General features: G+C 28.2%; 4 protein-coding genes across 6 annotated transcripts in view; 2 read left to right on the top strand and 2 right to left on the bottom strand.

The window, feature by feature from the left end:
* Positions 1-846: 846 nt before the first annotated feature.
* On the top strand, positions 847-5,077 carry LOC126550302 (serine/threonine-protein phosphatase 4 catalytic subunit-like). Its single transcript, XM_050201540.1, has 6 exons — positions 847-1,475; positions 2,663-2,815; positions 3,755-3,928; positions 3,988-4,114; positions 4,182-4,374; positions 4,443-5,077. Exons 1-6 carry the CDS (start codon positions 1,314-1,316, stop codon positions 4,570-4,572), a joined length of 939 nt encoding a protein of 312 aa, XP_050057497.1. The 5' UTR covers positions 847-1,313; the 3' UTR covers positions 4,573-5,077.
* An 813-nt stretch (positions 5,078-5,890) lies between these two features.
* On the bottom strand, positions 5,891-7,505 carry LOC126550303 (eukaryotic translation initiation factor 6-like). Its single transcript, XM_050201541.1, has 2 exons — positions 7,311-7,505; positions 5,891-6,749 (listed from the first exon to the last, which is right to left on the bottom strand). Exon 2 carries the CDS (start codon positions 6,715-6,717, stop codon positions 5,977-5,979), a length of 741 nt encoding a protein of 246 aa, XP_050057498.1. The 5' UTR covers positions 6,718-6,749; positions 7,311-7,505; the 3' UTR covers positions 5,891-5,976.
* A 295-nt stretch (positions 7,506-7,800) lies between these two features.
* LOC114133054 (protein phosphatase 1 regulatory subunit 16A) lies at positions 7,801-13,707 on the top strand. Its single transcript, XM_050201536.1, has 7 exons — positions 7,801-8,373; positions 8,445-8,515; positions 10,736-10,881; positions 10,948-11,182; positions 11,252-11,377; positions 12,009-12,296; positions 12,811-13,707. The coding sequence occupies exons 1-7, from the start codon at positions 8,151-8,153 to the stop codon at positions 13,249-13,251; spliced, it is 1,530 nt and encodes a 509-aa protein (XP_050057493.1). The 5' UTR covers positions 7,801-8,150; the 3' UTR covers positions 13,252-13,707.
* Positions 13,708-14,401: 694 nt separating this feature from the next.
* The window catches only part of LOC114127792 (potassium voltage-gated channel protein Shab), a 51,494-nt gene continuing 41,905 nt past the window's right edge, over positions 14,402-23,990 (bottom strand). For 2 of the 3 annotated variants that reach the window (XM_050202105.1, XM_050202106.1), the window contains 3 exons: positions 22,094-22,609; positions 20,901-21,066; positions 14,402-16,877 (listed from right to left, as the gene is read on the bottom strand). In XM_050202105.1, the coding sequence (XP_050058062.1) occupies positions 16,255-16,877; positions 20,901-21,066; positions 22,094-22,609 (1,305 nt within the window). In that variant the 3' untranslated portion in view covers positions 14,402-16,254. Of the gene's footprint in view, positions 16,878-18,883; positions 18,985-20,900; positions 21,067-22,093; positions 22,610-23,990 lie in introns of all 3 variants that reach the window. The other variant, XM_050202107.1, reaches the window with a different exon arrangement.

Raw genomic sequence — 23,990 nt, forward strand, 5'->3', positions numbered from 1 at the left:
CATCTTTTTATAATATACATCGTGGGTGATACCACATATACCCATTGTTTTAGATTTGTATACATTCGCAAATTAAACTACAGAGATGAGTAGAATCAAGTATCAACTTAAGTTAGGTATCAAGGTATCCCACACATTTGATGTGGCAGTGAGCAGCATGCTATTCTATATATTCTATAATATACCTATACCTACAACTTGCAGTCGACTCCGGATTGAGGGATCTTTATCTGTGTTTACTGTTTGGTAAACAACTCAACTGATAATGATACTTACGTCTTACTCTAATGTCTATAAAGCTTTTCTAATAATTATTGAGCATAATAAGTATACTAACTACTAATCACAGAATATGTTTTTGGTATAAAATAATCTATAATGAACTATTTTTGCTGCTTCTGGTAGTTGGTGTTTAGAATCTAGTCATAATTGATACCTACATAATATATAATATAATTGGTACCAAAAAATTAAACTTTCAGTGTAGAGTGTAGACATTACAAAAACTCTGGAATTTTTCGTTAGACAATGACGATAACTCGTGTAGAAAAAGTTATTAGCTATTAGGGAAGTCCAGTGGCGGATTCTCATAGGGGGGGATATAAAATATGTTCGTACATAACACGTAAAGGTAATAGGTATTTAAGCTTTTTATTTTTTATTTTTTCTATTCTACTAAATTTACAAAACAAGATTTAATTTCCACGGCCACAGGGGGGGATCTGTCTCCCATATCCCTCCCCTAGATCCGCCACTAGGGAAGTCTAATACTTGTATTGTCTATTTGTCTCTTATTACTTATTATTTTATTCAGCTATATACTATTAGCTTTTGAGTTTTGACTTTTGGCGGCATATTGCTGCTCGGCCTGCTCCGACGTTTATCAACAAGTTGGTCGGCAAAGTTCGGAAACTCTTCGTCGATCTTCGCGTACGGTAGGTGGGGAGCGGAAATGCCGGAAATATTAAATATTTTGGTTTCAAATTCACAACGACTGTACTACTTTTCCGCGGCCGTCGCCTTTCCTAGATCACGCGCATTTAGATGTATATAAAACTAATAAAATTACAATAAATAATAATATTTAGGTTATTCCAATTTAAAATATACCATTAATTTTTGTTTATAAATAGGTAATTAATAAATAAAGTATTTTGTAATTTTTTATACAACATAAATACCTGTTTATAAATTTATAATTAATACACAATGGCCAATGTTAATATAATTACGAATTGCGATTGACGGTTACGACTCAATAACTACTCACCACTCCTGGTATACTATATGATTCAAAATCTCAAACTTCAAATATGTATGATTTCACTGGTTCCAGTAACGACTTAGATCGTCAAATCGAACAGCTTAGGCAATGCGAAATCCTCACGGAACACGACGTGAAAGTATTATGCTCTAAAGCACGTGAAATACTCATTGAAGAGAGCAACGTGCAACGCGTTGACTCGCCCGTCACGGTGAGTTCAATAATAATTTTACTGTTTATTGTTTAAGGTACACGCTTACCCTTACATAAAACAATATCTTCATCAACAGTCGTGTAATTTTCGTCGTTCCAAAAAATGTTTAACCTAACACTCCGTAGGTACAGATAGATCGATAGATGATTCGATGTATCTGTGTCCCGAGCGTATTGCCAAAATATGCCAATTGAATATAATGATTATAAATTTATAATCAATATTTTATTATTTTATCGCGATAGATATTATAAGTTTTCAAAATCGAGATACTGTTTGTGATAGACATCTATATATTAGCCTTACAATTTATAAACTTATACTTGGCATTTGATTATCAAACATAGCCCTTAGACCTTTAAGTTTTTAAGCAAATATATGACGTGACACATCGATTCATTTTTGATTATCTACAGTAGGCACTTACTGTATATTATTATTATTATTGCATGTAAAAAGGAAAATAATTCAGTAAAGATTTGTATGAATGTACATAATAATAATTGACTCTTTAGATTTTAACTAATTCAAAAAACTTATTTAGGTTATTGAAAAAAATAAAATATTCTGTGGAAACACATAAAAAACCAGAGATATGCCAAGCAATTTACTGACCTCATCATTTTCAATTCTTCCATAATACCTTTACAATTGTACTCAAGGACAACAAATCAAGAAATATTCATAAGTCGAAGATCTTGATTTTTTTTAACCCCAAAATCTATTTGTCTCATTACTTGTTATTACACTAATTATTGTATTTTATTATGATTTAATTTAATTTTTAGTGAAAAAAATGAATTTTATTCTATTTGATCAAATTTTTATTCGATAAATGATTTATGTAAGGAAAAATAATGTTTAATTTTGTATGATATTAATATACTGTGGTATGTGTGTTATGTATGATTTTTTTATTAAGTAGGTATTGAAAAAAGGTGATTTTTACTTATTTAAAAATTATGCTTTTAATTTTGAAAGCCTTACTCCTAGGCTCTTTTTACTGTTATCCTAAGATTAGTTGTATTGCATACATGACATTTAATCTAAAATTGTACGGTGTCCCTCTTTGAAAATAAACTGACCAATATATTTTTATATCTATTAATTATATTATCTCTATTCTTTATTCTCTAAATCAAATTATTTAAAAAATTGCAATCATTCATTTAATTCTTTTACAGGTATGCGGAGATATTCATGGACAGTTCTATGACCTAAAAAAATTGTTTAATGTAGGTGGTGATATTCCTGAAAGAAATTATTTATTTATGGGTGATTTTGTTGATCGAGGATTTTTCAGTGTTGAGACATTTTTACTTCTACTTGCTTTAAAAGTAAATATTCATTTTGTTAACTTATCTTGTATTTAATACCTATCTACTTATTGTTTACATTTTATAGTAAAATATTCATTGCTAATTAAATTTTAAAAATTATCCATACTAAAAACTAGTTATTGATGTAATTTATTATAAAGTAGATAATATTATAAATTTAATATTAAGTTAAAGGAATTCATTTCAACATGAAATATTATTAATATGGTTCTGTTACTTATTAAGCTATTAGCTAAAATTCTTGTAATTAATATATTTTAATAACATACTGATGAAGCTATAATATATTATGTACAAGCATAATAATAATACAATGCTATTATTGCAGACATTCTGAATACTTATAGTTTTTACTTTTCAAAAATCAAAATTCAAATACATGTTTTGAATATTTTTAGAATACTTTATCCCGAAAGTATCTAATGCTCTATTCTCAATACTTTTTAAATAATAAATAAAAATTAATTTTTTTATTTTAATATTTGTTATGTTGTAAATTATATATTATCAAAGCTAATCAAAGCTATCTATTTATATATATTTATATATAAATACATATTTCAATTCTGATTCATTGTAATTTGTAATCAATAATTCACTTAGTAATCAATTGAATGCTTTTTTGACAAAATCTCACATAATATGTAAATATATAGTTATTTAAAAATGTTTTCTCAGTAGGTAACAATTTAAATTAACAAATTACATATTACTTGTCTTTTATGTTCTGCTTATGAAATATTGTACATTTGATTTTCTATATTATAGTTACCTACTAATTAATTCTTTACCAATCAATTTATAAAAATAATTAGGCATTTGTTTCATTATATTTATTTTATTTTGTTCATACCAATCGTTCATAAAAATGTAAGTAGTTCTTATTTTTTTAGTATTCATTATTCAGTAAGAAATAGTTATACAATTTTTTTATAGGTAAGATATCCGGATCGTATAACATTAATTCGCGGTAACCATGAATCGCGACAAATTACCCAAGTTTATGGATTTTATGATGAATGCTTACGAAAATACAATAGTGTTGCTGTCTGGCGTTACTGCACTGATATTTTTGATTATATGAGTTTATCTGCTATTATTGATGGAAAAGTATGAAAAATCTTCATTCTTTAAAATTTTTCAATATTATTGTGTATTAAAATATTTAGATATTCTGTGTACATGGTGGTTTGTCACCTTCAATACAAACTTTGGATCAAATTAGAACAATTGATAGAAAACAGGAAGTTCCTCATGATGGACCGATGTGTGATTTATTATGGTCTGATCCTGAAAGTAAACACCTAAATAAATAAATTATTAAGTATTTAATAGTTGTGAAATTATATTATATGTATCTTAGATACTCTGCAGGGATGGGGAGTAAGTCCTCGAGGTGCTGGATATCTATTTGGTTCAGATATTGTTTCTCAATTTAATACAACAAATGATCTAGATATTATTTGCCGAGCTCACCAATTAGTAATGGAAGGTTATAAATGGCATTTTGATGAAACTGTCCTTACTGTTTGGTCAGCACCTAATTATTGTTATCGGTAAATACTATTTATTTTTATATTTATTTAGTTATTTTAAATAGTTGAACTAATGTATTCATTATTAGTTGTGGTAATATTGCGGCAATATTAAAACTTAATGAAACACTACAAAGAGATTTTATAATGTTTGAAGCAGCTATACAAGTGAGACGTGAAATGCCAACAAAAAAACATACAGCTGACTATTTCCTATAAATATTATGTAGTTTTTGATATATTTAATTATAATTTTTAAATCACAATAGAGAAAATGAATAATATCTTAACTCTTAATTTCATTTTATTTATAAGAATTATGACAATATTATGAATTATTGTTTATTTTCATTATATTTAAGCTACATAAGTCTTATTTTTTTACACATACTTAGTACAGGAGTAAATAGATTTATACATTATTATTAGAAATTAATATGAGGCTGAACAGTAATTTAATATAGTATTTAAATAAAAATTTATAATTTGATTTTTTTTATCCATTATTATTAAAATGTATACACCTACATAATATGAGCTTTAGGTATAAATAATAAATAACACGAAGTACCTACTTAACGACATTATAAAGTGTTACATTAATATCTAAAATGTATTGTTGTGTGTTGAAGTACTTGGATACTTTAAGTTAATGAGCAAAGCAATATCAAATTGTAAATCCAGGTATTATATTGCGTAAGCGTAATACAAGTTTTTTTCTCTATATTATTGATGTGTCCATATCGCATATCACATTTTATCATGTATTAATGAACATAATATTTATAGTATAATAGTAATAATAATTTATTGAAGTTGATTTTGATCATCTAGTTTCGAAAATAAATAAATATCCATTTGAATCAATCTAATGCGTTTCTATAAAAATTAAATGTATGCAATATTCCAGAAATGATGTGTTCTATGTTGCTTATTATTTTCTTTATGCACTCCACTACTGTAATAGCACTCTATTTTATATTTATTATTCTACACAGTATAAGTGGTTGTGTTAATATTTCGTTTCAACTCATGGTCCCTATATATTTCTTATGTAACTACTATTACAATATGTTAAACTCAATGCATTCACTACCCATTTAAGAAGTACTTATACTAGTCTTATAGCTCCTATTTTCTTAAATATCTGTACCAATCCATAAAACAAAATCATTTATTTACATTTAAAATCAAATTACTTAGATGTGTTCCTATAGAATATAGATACATACTCCTATGAAATAATACATTCATTTAACTTAAACATATTTTTAATGGATAACATAAAAAGTAGCCATAGGTAGTATCTTTTATATTATAACTTATAACATGGATGACCCAAGATACTTTTCTTACATCAGTTTTTATTCATTTTTATATGACATACGTTATAATGATATTGACGCAATTACTTATTTTAAACATAGGTTACTATAGATTATTTGTAGCACTTGCATAAATTGACTAAATTTATAAATGATTACTAAAAAGGAATGGTTTGTATATTTTTAGTATGTAAAAAATAATTTATACAATGTTAACAGTTTTATTTTTTTTTTATTGTAAAGTATATTGATAATATAAATAGTATAAACATAAAGTGTATTTTAATATTATTAATGATTATGAAGCCTTAATACTATCGATAAGTGGACCTTTAAGTTTTTTCATTTTGTGTACACCATCTGGATCTAATTTAAATATACTATCGATGACAGAAATTTCTGTTGATGTAGTATCTGTACCACAAACAGCACACCAATCGTTTACTACCATTCCAGCACCTATAACATCTGAACCACGGTTTACTGTTCCGGCTACAAGGGGAACTTGAATCAGACCAGACAATTCATCAAGATCTTCTACTGTGGTTTTAGGATGTACTAATCCTCCTTGATTAGATATAGCACAGTATGAACCTACTAAACAGTTGGAGGCCACAGTTTGTCTGTACACTTCAACATTTAAGGTATCTGAAAGTATCTCTTCTGTATCCTTGTCTAAATCAGGATGAACTAGAGCTACGTAGTCATTACACACCATTACATTTCCAAGAGCAGATAAACGTTCTTCCACACGCTGTACTTTGACATTATCGGGCAATGAGTTGCGTATGTGTTGTAATTCAGTGTCAGTAGTAGAATTAGGCAATAGTAACCCGTTTTTATTGCCAACTGTCATACGGCCGACAATACGACATCCAGCAACAGATGCGTGAATAACTGGTATAATATCAGATAATTCTGATTCAAATACACTATAAAATGTTTCTGAAGCTCCAATCCCAACCAAACAATAGGAATTTGTCAACTTGCTGAATACCCCTATTTCGTTGTTGTTTTCAAACTGTGCTCGGACTGCCATTATTGTATTATAATATATTCACAATCAGAATCCTGTATACAAATAAAGTCGAGCATTAAAATATTTTCTAACTTCTAAATTTTAAGTAATAAAATTCACATTTTTTAAATTTAATTCCTATCAAAAGGTTTATAGAATTTTTTTTAACAGAAATTAGACAAAATTGCTTTATTATAGAATTGTTAAATATTTAAATTTGCATTAAAAATACTTAATGCTGTCTACATTACATAATTTTTGTTTTACCAAATCAACAATACTTAAATTAAGGAAATTTCATAAAAAAACTTATTATAATTATAAATCAAGAGGGCCAAAGAAAATTGTTAAAATTCAACTATTCAGTATTGTATTGAAATTTACATGAACAGTAGTCAATAATATTGGGGTTAGTGTCACGTACAGCACTATATTATTATATACTTAATTCAATTTATTTTAAAACCATATCGACTTAACACAACAGTTAGTCACATGCATTTGTGTTTACAGTTTTAATGTACTCATCGCAACTCTAGTGCAAACAACACAATGGCACGCGCATTTCGACACATTAGAAATATAACTATTAATATGTACTTAAATATACTTACGTTTTTAATAATACTTTTTCCAAAAACAAACGGATAACAAACTTGAATTGTTTTTAACCTAAAAATGCCGCTTAATGGTTTTAGATAAATTGTTTTTTATATTTTGTGATATTAGTCACGGACTCACGTCTTAGAAGGTAGATCTACTTTGTGATGGGAACACGATGTAGAAAAGGACTCATCGGAGACGATTTTCGTTTTCGTAATTCAAAATTTACACTCCACTTGATACTAATACACAACCATACTATAAAATTTCGTACTTATTTACGTTTCTATGTTCCAATTTGCTTACAAAACGATAATATCCCTCCATAGCTGATAATGTATATTATCTATGCTGGCAGTTGTCCGAAAAATGATAAGGAATCGAGATATGATAAACGAAAATTATTACCAACCGTTGTTAAAACCTGTTGTGAACTTGCTGCTGAACCACAGAATAGATTCTGTGGCTGAACCACGACTGTGAAAATTATAGTTGATAACACACACGTGATAACAAAAACAACGGTATTTTTTTTTATTATTCTTTATACATTTTAATAGTTAATAGTTAATTTTAGGTTTAGTCGTTTAGTTAGGATTTAAGAATCTCATCTCGTTGGATATTTTTCAGAATAATGTGTACCGTATAATTTAGAATTTTTAACTTTGAATATTGAGTTTTACAGTTTTTTTACGACCGAGTTTGAGAAACACGACCGTGTACGATAATGGACATTTCAACTATGCAAATCAAACCGGTGACAGTGAAATGGTGTCACCGGACAGTCGGCTCTTAACTTTTCTTAGATAGAAATCGCTCGAATTTGTTGGTTCTTAATTCGTTAGAGCAGAATGGATCACGCCGAGTTGGTGTTAGAAATGTCTCATTTGGAGCGGATGCCTACAGCAGATAGGTTGGCCCTAGCTAGACGGCGCCGGGTTCAACAACTACGACTATGGGCCCAAAAAGATCGCGAACGACGACGGTTATCTCCACCTCGCAACAATAGACATATATATTTCAGTGACAATGTAATGTTGTTGGAAGCTGCTTCTAGAAACGATATTGAAGAAGGTATGACATAACTAAATTATTATAAATTAAATTGATACAGATTAAGAGTTGAAAGTTGCAAATGTTTTCAGTAAAAAGACTTTTGACCAAAGGGGTCAGTCCTGATGCTACAAATGAAGATGGACTTACTGCTTTGCATCAGGTAAATAACTGTTGTAATATAAATTCTAAAGTAAAAGTTATTAAAATTATTACAATTTATACATACCTATATATAAGGCTATATTACAAATTTAGAAAAAAATTATTAATTTAAAAAACCAACATAGCGTGTTTTTACTCTTATCATTTTTTCAAGTCAATTAAAATGAAACAACTCACTATTATCTCTGTTTCAGTAATAATATTTTGGAATCCCCAATACTTGTACGATTTAAGTGAATTAAAAAGTATAAAATCACTGATATTTTGTATGTTCTAAAAGTATCACTGTTAGTATCTCCAAGGTAAATCAATATATTTAAATGCCGATTTTTTACAACAATTAGTTAAACAATTCTGACTAAAAGGCATGTTTAAAAATTCAATTTAATTCAGTTTTTAAATTTTCACTCTAGCTATTTTTGATCATAACAGTTTTATATAGTTCATTCAGTTTTTTTTTTTTTTAATCAAATAAAAATCAACCAAATCATGTAATTATTAGGTAGCTTATGATTTAATAATTTAATACCTATCGTTATTAATTCATCAAATTTCTTATTTTCTTAACTTAATTTTAACACTTATGTTATGTCAATGAGCAAAATAGGTTAAATTGACCAAAGAAAAATGTTGAAAAATGTTGGCTTCATTATTAACATTTTTGAAAATGTAGTTGTATCCAAAATTATCTGAGTATTATTGAAGCTTGGAGGGTGGAGGAAGGAAATTGTTTGTTCATAGGAAGTCAAAACAAAAATAAAATAAAGCAATAGTTTCTGTGGACACTACATAGAATAGGCCAGGATCCAATATATGGAGATATTGCATTTTGCATGCAATTTGTGTTTTGTTAGCTAAAATAGTTATTAATTATTATTTTTATGAATTTTTTTAATTTACTTAAACTCTGTTGATTTCCATTGAGTTTTAACATTCTAACATTTTTTCTTAAAACTATATGATCAAAATAATGGCTATTTTGAAAATTTAAAAAACTAAATTGCATTAAATGTATTTTTTTTTTTTTTTTGAAACATGCTATGCAATTAGAATTTTCTTACTAATTGTTGTAAAAACCACCACATTTAAAAATATTAATTTACCACTAAGGTTGATAAGGAACTTTTGGAACATACTGCACAATAAATTAATAACTACCTAATACATTTTTCACTCAAACATTTAAAAATACTTATTAAACTTTGTTAATGGATCATATCAAATTGGAAGTTGAGTTTTGAGTCTTGACTGACAAATAAAATTCTACATTAAATATATGTGTGTTTAACCTATGACAATTGTTATTATAATAGTCCATATTACTTGACATAGGTTAATTTATAAACATAGGAAATATACTTATAAATATATCTAAAACATATCCTCTTTTGGTAATTATATATATTTTTATAAATGTTAAATGAAAATAATAAAATTAAAATTTATTATGAAGTAATATGTAAATTATCTTAGTGGAATTGCATAGGGATTTGGAGCAATTGTTCCTTTAAAATTTCTGGGGTTGGATGGTTTTCCCTACCTCAAAATACCTAAGTTTATTATAGAAATATACTATGAAATATGAATACAAATATGTGTCTTATTTTTGTAACTTTCAGCATAAAATCATGTTGGTTGTATTTAAATAAACTAATTAAGTAAGGTATATACTCAATTATACGAATACCTCTACAAATATATACATTTTTTAAAGCTAAAAGTTGTTTGTTGATGTATATTAAGTACCATTAGATTGTTAAAGGGGCGTTGGGGGTGGGTACTTATTGTATACAACATTTTTGCTCTTCACCAAAAATTAGTTCAACATGCCACTGTATTTATCTGATTACATTTCCATTGAAATTGATATAATTCTCAAATTAATTATAACTGTTGTCTATTGATGTGTAATTGGTACAAGGGCAGTACGTAATATTATTATTTATTATTGTATTTTCATAAATCTACTAGGTATACCTATAAATTTATGAATTTGCCATTTTATTCACATTGTTAAATACTTAGAGATTTTTATTTATCAAAATAATGTATAAAATTAAATAGTAAAGCTGTTTTAAATGTTTTATTTATAGTATGGGGGTATCAATACAACTAGCTAAATAAGCTTTAGTCTAGAATTTCTAAATTTTTTTTTAAAACAACTAAAATACAATTATGTATTGTTATTAATTTAATTAATATTTTTTAATATTTTTAGTGTTGTATTGATGATAATGAACAAATGATGAAACTCTTAGTAGAGTTTGGTGCTAACGTTAACGCAGAAGATAGCGAAAAATGGACTCCATTACATGCAGCAGCCACTTGTGCTCATTTACACCTAATTAAATATCTTATTGATAAGTATGTTACTCTAATTTTTTTTTTTTATGCTTTGTTTCGCTGTTTATTTTAATAATTTATTTTTAGGGGTGCTAATTTACTTTCTGTGAATGCTGATGGTAATATGCCATATGATATCTGTGAAGATGAAGCGGCATTAGATCTTATTGAGAGTGAAATGGCTAGAAGAGGTGTAACACAACAATTGATTGATAACACACGTTCTACTACAGAACATCGAATGTTACAAGAACTCCAGCAAGCTGTTGAAAATAATCAAAGTTATTTACTAGAATCATATGATCATCAAGGAGCTACACCTGTAATATATATTGTGTACCTATTTTTATTTTATTTTATGAACATAATTAAATATTTCATTATATTTTAGTTACATATTGCTGCTGCCAATGGTTATTTAAAAGTTGTTGAATACTTATTAGATAACCACGTTGCAACTGATGTTAAAGATTCTGATGAATGGCAACCTGTTCATGCGGCTGCTTGTTGGGGTCATGTAAGTATAGTTTTTCTTTATGAATGAAATATTTAGATCATTCATTCTAAATTATTAACCAGATCACTGAGTATTTTTACTGTAACTAAGTTAGAATCATTAATTTTTATAATATTATAATGAATTATGGTACAACAATAACACTTTTATATACTGAAAAACGGATAGAAATCTCCTTACAATGGAAAATAACAATTCTGTAACTTATATTCCATTTATATTTTAATCGTTCCTATAAAGGATGTACCTTTAGTACTGAACAATAAGTTGGTTCTAAAAAATTTTGGTATAAGGAGGTTGTACTCTAATATTTATCTTTGTTTAAACTGCGGCTACACAAAATACATTATATCTAGCGTATTAAGTGAATATTTTGCATCCATAAAATTGTTAAATAATTTCAATTTATTTTAATTGTCGATATTATTATTATTATTGTTTATTTCTGTATTTGTTTTTTGTTGACATAGTTCAATTAATCTTAGTAATATTATTTTATTGTTTACCTATTTGCCATATAAATAAACAAATTATTAAATTTTTCTAAGATTAGTGATTACTGAACAATTCTTGTGTAAATGAGTTAGTAAAATAGCTAATAATATATGTTTAATTTTACACTTGTAATTAGTTGGAAGTATTGGAAATATTGGTTCAAAATGGCGCTGATCTAAATGCTAAGACAAAAAATGATGAAACACCGGCAGACATTTGTGAAGATCCAGATTTACGTGATCGTATATTACAATTACGTAATGAACAAGAAACCAAAAAAGAAGCTCAGAGAAGAAGAGTACGACGTACACAATCAAATAACACAAGAGCTCAATCGGTTCGAAGAACATCTATTAGAGAAAAAACGTTGACATCTAAGAAGGATGCAGTAGAAGAAGCTAGGTTAAGGGTTGAAGCTCAGAATGTAAGTACAATTATATGTTGATATAAAAATGTTATAATGTGTTAAGAGGACATTTCTCACCTTGATGTGTTGTTACAGTTTTGTTCGGTTGTAACATACCAAATTTATTTTTAGTAGTTCTTGGTTTAGCTTTAATAATTCAGTAAGTTGGTCTATTATTGAACTTAAAAGTAAAGCATTTATTGCGATTTGTTCAATCGTTCATTGTATTTTATTTTTGATAGTTTAATTTTGACGCAAGTTATGAACATTTTTAAATTGTAGTATTTTACACATTTATTACTTGCTTTACTAAAATATTGAAAAAAATAACTCCAATAAATCAAAGAAAGTGATGTTACTTTTATGTTAAATTATTAGTAAAATCACTATAATTTTAAAACTAATGAAGCTAAATGAATATTGCTAGATGTGAATTTGTTATGTTAGTAATTGTAAGACTGAGACAATACATGCTGATTAGATGTCTTCGCAGTTGATTTTCATAAAAATTAATTTTTTTTTTTTATTTTAGTTTGCAAAAAAGTTCTTGGCTAATGAGCGTATCACTAGTGATTTAGAAGGAGATTCATCAATTGATTCATTTGTCCCAGTACCTATTCCTGTTCCTTCAATAATTCCTACTACAGAACGTCGAGAGCCTGAAGGTGAAGACGTTACTGATGAAAAGTCACAGTTGGAATCTGTTGATGTTGGTCCAGCTGCTGAAACTTGTTATACTACAGAAAGCGATGGTAAAATAAATATACATGTTTCGGTAACTATCAATGCAGGTACTTTAGCTGAGTTGAAGAAACAACGAGCACAAACTCGTGCAGCAGCTGGTCTTCTTTCTAATAATGCAGATTTGCCGTCTGATTCGGGAGCTGCATTTAATAGATTTGCTGGTGATACTGAGGATGTGATTGTTGGTGATCCATTAAAAACAAGGCGAAAATGTTGTATAATTTTTTAATGTTTTAACTGCCTTTAATTTATGAAATTTTTGGAGGATAAAGTATTAATAACTTTTTTATTGAAATGTAATATTTACATTTTTTTAAGTAGTTTTTTATTTTGTAAATTTCTATAATTTTTTTTTATACATTTTCCTTTTTTGTGTACTTAAACATCACTGAATATTGTTCCGTCCTGTAGAATTATTTTTATTTAGTTTTGAATTATTCCAATTTAAATGGGCCATTAGGATTAATTTAGATTATTAATTGTTTACATAACTGTGATAAATTTGTGAGTGTTCGGAGAGTACTTGATCATTTTTTTAAAACTTATTTTTGTATTTATAGTATAAGCACAAATCAAATTAATATATTTTTTTACATTCCAATAATATTTGCCTATGTTTAAATATTAAATGTAATAATATTTTTAAAGTGGATTTTCTTTTTTGAAATATATTTTTTGTAATACATCATGATTTTTTTTTATTAAAATAGACTGCAATTAAATAAATTGGTAATAATTATTGATTATACATACTAATATCATAGTCTAATACTTAAATATAAAATCCATTATTATTAAACATTTTGCAATCGATGAGGATAAAACGGTTTAAGATATATTATATGATGTTTTTCATTAATTTATAGAATATATTAAAGTAAAATACATTTAGCAATGTATAATTTTAAATGATATAATTTATTAGTGGTGTGGATATTAAAATAGTTAAGCTATATTAAATATTTCCAACAATATAATATTTAGTGTTATAAGTGGCATCATATGAGTTTAAGTTGTTGGTGTACAATTTAACATGTAATAAAAAGTTAATCAAATAACATCATACAATTTTAGATACTTTACTTTCAAGTGTCAACCTACTAAATCAAGTATAAATCTTTAAATATTTGGTAAAATAAAGTAATTATATTTTCTATATAGTAAATACATAGATTGACTTTAAAACAATTTCCATTGTTTAAATTGGTTTATTATTTTTTAATATATTTTTATTTTAACCAGCTTCACCAGACATCTACTTTTAGCCAATTAAAGAGAGGAACTACACATAATAATTAACCGGTACAAACATTTTCTGTACTCAATATTAATTTTTAAATAATAATAAATAAAGAAAGGATAAAAGACCAAAAACAAAATGCTCAATAACATTGTTATGTATATTGTTGCACATATACATACACATATTTTATAAACTTAACAAAAGATAAATCACAGGCGAATTAAAAAATGGAAACTATAATTTTGTTCATGTATTAATATTATGTACTTCTATACTAATAAAATACTCGTTTCGACCGAACTATAAAAAATTTGTGCTCAATGCACATTACAATTTTTGCGTACCTATATCGATTGGTACGTATACAATGTTTTCGTTTTTAAATCCAATTAAAATTACATGATTAAGTCTACTACGCAATTATATTTAACTACAATATTGCTTTCTTTCTAAAATACTTTCACAAAATATCATTATACATTTTTAATTATCTACCGTCGATATATCAAATTGAGATCGCGTTAAAAATTAATTTTGCGTAGCGATAAAATTTTTTCTGTGCCAAGTGGGTATAAAGTATAATTATCAATAATAATAATATATATATAATAAAATTAAAATATAATTATAAAAGGCCAGTGCAAAATGCATGCTTAATTTCCTGTTAATGTTATAATGAATAATTCATCATTTGCTTCCCAGTCTTTAATTTTTATTATTAAAAAAAAAAAAAATCAAATTACAGGTAGGTAACGTTTGATTATTTGTTATATATTATATAAGAAATATTTAGGAAAGAAAATTGACCCGAAGAATTTTTTTTTTCATTTTGATTTTTTTTTCTTAACAAAACAGTAACATTGTATAATAGTTGAAATTTTTTTTTTTTTTTTTTGATAGATTGTTATAATTTGGCAACGTATATTTTGAACGTGAAACGGGTTGTATATTCGGGTTAACACGACGATGCGTATGCCGATTTATGGAACTAAACAATCGTTTCGACATGAAAATATTGTACACCACGTACATAACATATTGTAATGACGACGACGATGATGATTTTGATGGTGATGATGATGCGATAATGATTACGTTGATGATGAATGATAGCGACGATTTAAATAACAGAGTTGACCAATAGGAAGCCTAAAAAGAAGCGTCCTTTACAAATATCTACGTATATACTACGGTAAATGATTACATTTCGTTTTCTTCACTTACTTCGAGACTAAAATATATATATATAATTATTACAATCTAATGATGATGATAAAATGAGCATTTCTCATATATATATGATTTAAATTTGAAAATTTCTCTTAAAAAAACGAGAGTTGCATTTAGTTAAAAATCTACATATACATTATACAACGCCATACATACATTACAAATATATATATATATTATAGTACTTTATAGTATGCATAGTAGTACATATTATAAGTACGTTGTTCTCGCGATCGTATACAAATCGTTATTATTATTATTATTATTATATATATATATTATATATTGTACGTAAAATGTATCGTTAAAATAAAACGCCGTCCAAAGGCACGACCACTATAATATTGGAGATATCCCAGCCAGGACGGCGGTGGCGTTCTTGCAATTCGTTGGCTAATATAATAATTACAGGATGCGCATCATAATGTAATGTACGCTTGTTTCGCCGGCAGCGGCACTTGACGACTGTACACATATATTATATATCATAATATAATAAAATATATATATATATATATAATATTACTAGTATACACTACGTATAGGTAGCTTAATGGCGAGCGAGTTGTTGTCATATATTTTATTATATTATATTATATTATTATATTATTGTCTTCGTATTATGTATAATAATATATTATACGTATTCTACGCGCGTGCGTCTGCGAATTTTGCTTGCGAGTGGTAGTAAACGATTTCACAAATATAATATATATCATATATAATATACGTATACATAAGTACCACGTAGTGCGACGGCTACGAGTACCTCTTGTCGGTGTTGTCGTTCATGGGCGGCGGTGGCGGACAAATGAATATCGGTCCACCCGAATCCTCGAGAAGGTCCTGCAGCAGTGCCACTTCGACGGGTGCTCTTCCGCCCGCGCCGCCGCCGCCACCGGTAGTCCGCCCGTTATTGTTGTTGTTGTGGTGGTTGTTGTTGATGTGGCGATGGTGGTTTTGATGTTGTTGCTGTTGCTGCTGCTGTAGGTGGTGGAGGTTGTTGTTGTGTCGTGACTGTTGCGGATGTACAGGCTGCGGAAGTGGCAACGGCAACGGCAGCGGCAGTGGCGACGGTTGCTGCTGCTGCTGTTGAGGTGGTTGATGCTGCTGCTGCTGCTGTTGCTGCTGCGGGGACATCGGGCTCTTGCCCGGCGAACAGTCCGATAGATTGTCTGGTATGAGCTTTTCCGTTTCCGGGTCCACGTGTGCTGTCCGCCGGATGCCTATTCTCGCGTGGTTGCCGGATAAAGAGTCTTGAGTCGCCTGTGACGACCCTTGGTTCTGGTGTCGTTTCAGTATCGATTTTGACCTTCGATGCGGTTCTGGAGAACGATTTATCGATTCGGTCGACACCGACGGCGTGGACTTACCGCTTTTCCCTGCAATAACCAGTGAAATTATAACAATACATAATTTATACTATATATAATTATGCGGAGAACGTTGACCCGAGTAATGTTTTCGTCATCATTATCTATACACGTAATATGCACATTGTGGGCGCAACTGGGGGTAGGGGTATCGGGAGAACGTATGCATTCCCAAAAAATCAAAGCCTTTTTCTCCTACGATTTTATCGTTGTTCAATAAGTATTACCGATAATTTGTATATTATTTTTAGAGTAATATACTTTATTACTCTCTGTAGCTGTATATATTGCAGGCTATGAACGATGCCATTGCAATAATTCACCAATTTATAAACATTAAATTTAAAGAGATATATTATATTCTAAGTAATTTTAAAAGCTAATACATGTTATATAAATATAATAGTATACTTTCAAGACAAATTATAATAAATATTAAAATAGTTGTAAAAGTTGAATTCGGTTTTTGAATATTATTTGCATTTAAATATAGATTGTACGTTATTATATAACGTATGCATAAATATAAATTTGAACAAATTATGTTATTATAAAAATTGTAAAAAGAGTAGGGAAAATGGCGTGGAGGTAAACCTACCAAAGTGTTGTAGTCCACGAGCTTTTCACAACTTACGCACCCCAAAAATATTGGTCCGGTTGCGCCTACTAATGTGCATATATAGTTACGGATGGCGGTTGCTTATTATAAATTATATAATTCAGCACAAAACTAAAAGATTTAAATGGCTTATGCTAAGTTTAAATTGTTGTACACATGTAGCTATATTTATATAATGTGTACCTATACACTTTTACTAGAGTACAATGTACAAGATATACACAAGACGTATGTCGCACTGACGTATATTATGTTTAAGTTTAGGCCGTACACCGGGGCGGATGATAGAAGAGATGATTGCTTACTGTGGAATTATTTCATATTATTTGTGTTTATAATTTTCTGTAAGAAATATTTTAATCTTATTGGTTGACTAAGCAGTGGGAAAGGGAGTGAAGGAGCAAAAATATTTATGATTCTGTGAGAGTCCGTCCCTGTACAACATTATTCTTGAATAAAATATTCGAAATACGCCTTTGTGCGCATACGTCTGTTAATAATTATAAACGTTTTATAAATATCTAAAATCGAGAAACCTAGAAGATGCATTACAACTATTGATAAAATAAAATAGGTATATAATATCTAAAATACCACTCTTCTCCATAACGATCTCAATTATTTCAAGATCCTACTTATCTATATATAAATATTAAATATAATATAATACTAAAATTAATACCTACTTTTAAATCTATAGTTAATATATGATTGTAAATATGTATACCGACATAATGATGTCGGTAATATATTATATTAATATTATACACTTATACCTACCAAATGTATTCGCAACGATTTTGACGACAAAATATCAGAAAATCGTTACGATTACATTTTTATTACTGTCAATCATATAGTAATAATATTTAAAAAATTGACTACAGTCTATACAAATTTGCTTTAAAATTCGTTTATTTTATAAAGCAAATGTTATATAATGGTATCATTGGGTATAGACATGGCCCCATAGGGTGAAGTCTAAGTTTATTATTACTAACGTATACGTAAAAGTTTAACAAGCAATGAAAACAGTAAGTGTTTTGGTAATTGTGTATTTACTATTTAACAAACATTAAGAATAAAAGAATCATTGAATAATGATATCGTTGTTTTAAATCATCCACTATAATTGTTTAGATTTTTAATTTATATTATACTGTATATTATATAATAATATTATGCACTATAATAGTCACTATATACATACATTATAATATTACTTTATTTTATGTGTAGATAGATAGATAGTATATAAATAGTATAATATAATAAGGTAGGTAGATAGGTAGTATAAATAACTAATAAGTAAAATACATCTATTATTTTGATAATCATCAGCTATATAGTGATAACATCATATACATAGTATAAAGACTAAATTCCTCAAACTCACCCTAAATTCAGCATCCCCTTCGGTCGTTAACGTAATGTCCAAACATTATGAAGTTTCTACGCCAATATTTATGGCTGTTATCACATTACATATGTTTAGAGCTGTAATTTAATCCTATTATAAGTTAAAAGTCATAAAGGATAAATGTGCATTATGTCAGTCACAACTCGCAATGGCAGATAGATATGTTAATAGGTACTTACTACCTACGTTCTAAAAAGTAAAAACTTGGAACAGTGGTATTATAATATAATGACTTTAATTAAAATATATGTATATGTAAGTATGTGACTTAGGTGGGTATTAGAGAATGTGCTATGTTACTGAAAGGAAAACTTAAATTCGTAGGGATTTGTAAAGTAGATTTTTAAATTAATATTTTTAAACGTTTTTCATTTAAGAAATTTGAAAACGTTATCTATCCTTAGTAGGTAATGTGAAAAATTAAACGAATCATTTTATTTAATTAAATGAGCAAGTGATTAATTCATAATGGTGCAACGATAGTCATGAATTTATGATATTTAAACAAAGTGTTTATAATATTGTTTCTAGTAAGAACTTTATTAAGACTTTTCTAATAGAAAAGTCTCAGCAACCGATATAATAATTTAATTTTAATTATTTCGTTAATTGTAAAATATTATATTCTTACATGCCTATCAAGTTTATACTTGAGACATAACACATTTTGCTTGATAATCTTAAGGGTCGAATGGTCGATGGACTTTTAATAAAATAAATATGATAAAAGTAATTTCCCAATAATTGGGAAAATTATATTTTAAAGTAAAAAGGTCTCATTTAATAAAACGGTTGTTGTATACTTTCATTTCAGGTTAAAAATTCAATAAATAAAAATAATCACAATTTCATTGCAAAGTATTGATTTTTGAATTTTCTTTTAGTTTTTGAAGTATACGTGAAATACAATACAAAACATTATTGAGAAGGAAAGTAAGTATTTACTTGTTTTTAATATAATCTTGCTATTATTTTAAATTTAACTGAATTTCAACATAGAATTACTTTTCGAACAAATTAATCGTTACCTATGTCTTGTTATGATGGCAAGATAATATATTGTTTACATATTTAAACATATATTTGTTATACATTATGAAGTTTAAACCATAAACTATTAAAGTCTTTATTTTGTAATTGTCATAGAACATGCATATTTATTATTTTTTTTATAGTATTGTTATAAGGGTTTTTTTTGTATATATTATAGGAAAGTACAAAGGACTCACGCACAACGTAGGTATACGTTACCAAATTGGATTTTTGTAAAGGTCAATCGTATCAGTCACTCGTATCAGTCTTATGTATGTATAAAACGATATTTTTCAACATCCAATCAATTTTAAAGTTTAAAAGGTAAATTATTGAGTATATCAATCACAATAACGAGTCCCTATCACTTCCAGTGTGCTTAGGTATTTTAGTTATTGTTAGTGTAGTATATTATGTTAAATTGTTTAACTTTAAACGTTATTTTACAATATCAAAGTTTCGAGTACATATTTACTACCCCATATATGTCAGATATTAGCTATGTCACATTGATAGTTATTATCTTTGTTATATAGGTATATACAGATAATAATTGGTTACTTTATATAGAATGTAATAATTGGCAAACTCTAATTATATTTTTTCATTAGTTTCATGTATTTATTGAGTATCTATTTGAAGTTATATATACCTTTTTAAAGTCATAATAATATCTGTATTACAATTTTGTTAGATGACATTAATAATTATGTTTCTTACTTAGGTATATACCTAGATAATAATATTTTTTTTGATTGTTTGTAAACGAAAACAATTTTAACCTAAAATTATAAAATAATACTTACAATTATTAATATATTAATTATTATAATTGTATGAACCTATGCAGAGCTATTTTGTTGAAATAAACACAATAGTATATAAAATTGAAATATACAATGCATACGTTATTTAATTTATATATAACATAAACGGAAACTTTTTTTCCATAATATAGTACCTGTTTTATTAGATATTAGTGGTAACGCGAACAAACGTTGATTGATTATTCTTGTAGCATTAGTCAATGTTTTGGACGACAACCCGAACGAAGGTCGTCGTTTCCGTACGCCATCCAAACTTTCTTGAGACGATCGGCCAAATAAACTTTCTCCTATGTTTGATTGCTTCAAAAATGGTAAAATAAAACCACACATATTATATTATCTTTTAACTAAATATCGTATTATTATGCTTGCACATTATCTAAATATTGTTATTATTTATTATTATTGATGTTCAGGTTAACGACTTGAATAAAATAATAAAATCAACGTCGATACAATTATTACGTTATACCATTTAGACTGTTGTTAATGTTATTTTAATATTTCGATTAAAATAAAATAAACGAATTAAATTTTCCACGCACATTATATTGTATACAATTTCGAGATTTATAATGATTTGAAATTTGTTTATACTGGAACGATAGTATAATACGGAATACGTAAAATATTGGCGTTGTAGTTAAATAGTCGAATTGCCATAGTATATATTATAATATAGGTATATGAAAAGCAATAACTGGTCATTGTTAAACGTCGCAACGCCTATAATATATATTACAAATGAAACTCTAATTTTCAAAACGAAAATAATTACTCTTAATATATTATAATATATACATGCTACTAATAATGTTAACTGCCGGTTTTATCGGTGGGAATAGTACTGCAGGTGGTGATAAATTAATGCAATTATTACTAATACTAGTAATACTGCTATTTAATATTAATGCCGATCGATTTTCTCGGCGGTAAAATAATTATTATCATTGAGAACTATATTATGTTATAGGAAAAAATTATTGCATTAAATTGTTTTTCCCACTGTTAGACCGAACACTGCAGACATATTATTTTTGATCCACCAATATTGGAAATAATACTGTTGTCGGTCATCGGTACCTATGTATAACGGATTCTAAGATTTTCCTATTATTAATTTACATTCATATACTTATAAACATCGATCGAAAGAGTTGAGGTAGTGATTTTCCTGTATATTTTTTTTTTTGAAAACAAACGGAAAATTTTAATTTTTGTAGAACAGTATCGATATCAATATCACGTGTCCTTAAAGACTTATTTTTTCGGCTCAACTATTCTTATACTAGCTAGGTTGGTTAGGTACAACAGCTGTACGACTTACTTGCGAAAATCTCGTCTTTCGCTGTTTGGCCGTTTCGTTGAGGCTTCCCCGACTGCCGACTGCCGCAGTCCTGCCCGAGAACTCTTTGCACTCATCCATCGGTGAGGTGCCTAAGCTCCGGGGCGGCCCCCCCTTGCCACCTTTGCCGCCGGTACTCTCCAGAGGGTTTACGTACAGGTTGGAGTCGTTGATGCCAACTCCACCGCCGCCGCCGTCACTGCCCTTACCGGTGGCGATGACGCCACTGGCCGGGATGTGACCGACCTGCTCGAAAACAGCGTCGTGCAGGTCTTCGGTTGTCAAGTCACCCTGCGAATGGAACGGTTGTGACTTGCAGCTGATGTACGTGTCCGAGCTGTCAACGCTGCCCACTTCGTTGCGCGAACGCCACTGGCCGCCACCTGACGATGACCCGTCGGCCTCCTTGAGGGTTCTCATCTCCACGCTGAGCGGCGTCCGCAGTTCGCTGGTCGGGTACGGTGTTAGGTGTTCTGCGTCCAAGTATTCCTTAACCTCCTGTAGTGCCGCACCACAAAAATGCAAACACATATACGGACGCACACGAGCGTCGAAAACAAACAAAAAACAAAATACAAAATTAGAAAACGTAATCGCCAAAATACGATTAAGTAGATTGTCATTAATATAGTTACTAAAGAAGAGACTAGGGCTAATTTTCACACGAGTTAATTGTCATAATGTCAATACCTATGAAACTCGATGGTATTTATGTTTGTTTTATATTATTTCTATGAAAATAATTATTTTTATCTCGACTATGAGATGATTGCAGTCGTATAACGAGTTTCAAGACGAACAAAGTGAATTTTAAGTCTGCGAGTAATATTTTTTCGTGAATATATTATTTACATTTGTCATTTATATATACTATATAGCAAACGTTGTCGTTTTAACTTTTTTTCATATGATTTCAAGATGATATTTTTAACATGTGACTAATAGCACTTGAAAAAAAAACGAAATAGTGAAAATTGTGACAATTAGCCCCAGCTTTCCTAAATATAGCTGACAGCGTACACAAGTAGATAAGGTAATACGCACAAGCACTATCATATTATAGTATAATATAGTGTAACCTATAAGTGACATAAAGTATTAAAGTATTATGACTATAATAGAGCTTGACTGTCGACAAGATGACACTAAATCACTCGTATGATACTATGATGCATAGTATTATTACAGTGTAGGTATATATATATATATATATAATTGTCGTTTTTAAAAGTATATATATTTTCTATTAAGACACCTTAAGTACAATTACAATATTTTTAGCTATATTATTAAAAATCATTTCTAAAAATAATAATATCGATTGAAAAATAAATAAAATGTTGACATTTTCTCTAGCAGTTAATGACTCACAGAAATACATCAGCAAAAGTATTAAGTACTCGCTTGTTCGTTCATTACTGATTTATCAGTGCGTAATAACTACATTTTTATTTACTCAAGTATTTTGATAAATATGATTTTGTATGAATTCATATTATTCAACGGAACTTTTATAACATACATATATTATAATTGTACGGAAAAATATGAAATATTTGTTGAAACTTATTACTATGTAAAAAATAAAATAAATGGTTTTCAAATATTTATAGCATTTCTATAACTACCTCATACTCATCAAAAATATCAAAATATAATAAAGTAAGTATAAAACTGATATAACAAAGATTGCTAGAAAATAAAATATAAATAATAATAAATCATGCAGTTCTATATAATATAACTAATGATCAAAATAGTTCGTGCACGCTATAAAAATATATAATTTATTATCCACGGACTTTTTATTGATTAAGTTATTCTGAAGGACGATTAACATCACAAATAGTTACAGTTCACTTAATTCTAAGTTAATTAT

This window comes from Aphis gossypii, chromosome 2 (assembly GCF_020184175.1).
Source record: "Aphis gossypii isolate Hap1 chromosome 2, ASM2018417v2, whole genome shotgun sequence".
Lineage (NCBI taxonomy): Eukaryota > Metazoa > Arthropoda > Insecta > Hemiptera > Aphididae > Aphis > Aphis gossypii.

Bases quoted from the DNA above. Each gene is read 5' to 3' on its own strand.
- LOC126550303 (XM_050201541.1), bottom strand. From the start codon at position 6,717: ATGGCAGTCCGAGCACAGTTTGAAAACAACAACGAAATAGGGGTATTC.
- LOC114133054 (XM_050201536.1), top strand. From the start codon at position 8,151: ATGGATCACGCCGAGTTGGTGTTAGAAATGTCTCATTTGGAGCGGATG. The intron at 8,374-8,444 runs GTATGACATAAC...AAATGTTTTCAG, and splicing joins TAGAAACGATATTGAAGAAG to TAAAAAGACTTTTGACCAAA. The intron at 11,183-11,251 runs GTAATATATATT...ATTATATTTTAG, and splicing joins ATCATCAAGGAGCTACACCT to TTACATATTGCTGCTGCCAA.
- LOC126550302 (XM_050201540.1), top strand. From the start codon at position 1,314: ATGTATGATTTCACTGGTTCCAGTAACGACTTAGATCGTCAAATCGAA. The intron at 1,476-2,662 runs GTGAGTTCAATA...ATTCTTTTACAG, and splicing joins GCGTTGACTCGCCCGTCACG to GTATGCGGAGATATTCATGG. The intron at 3,929-3,987 runs GTATGAAAAATC...TAAAATATTTAG, and splicing joins CTGCTATTATTGATGGAAAA to ATATTCTGTGTACATGGTGG.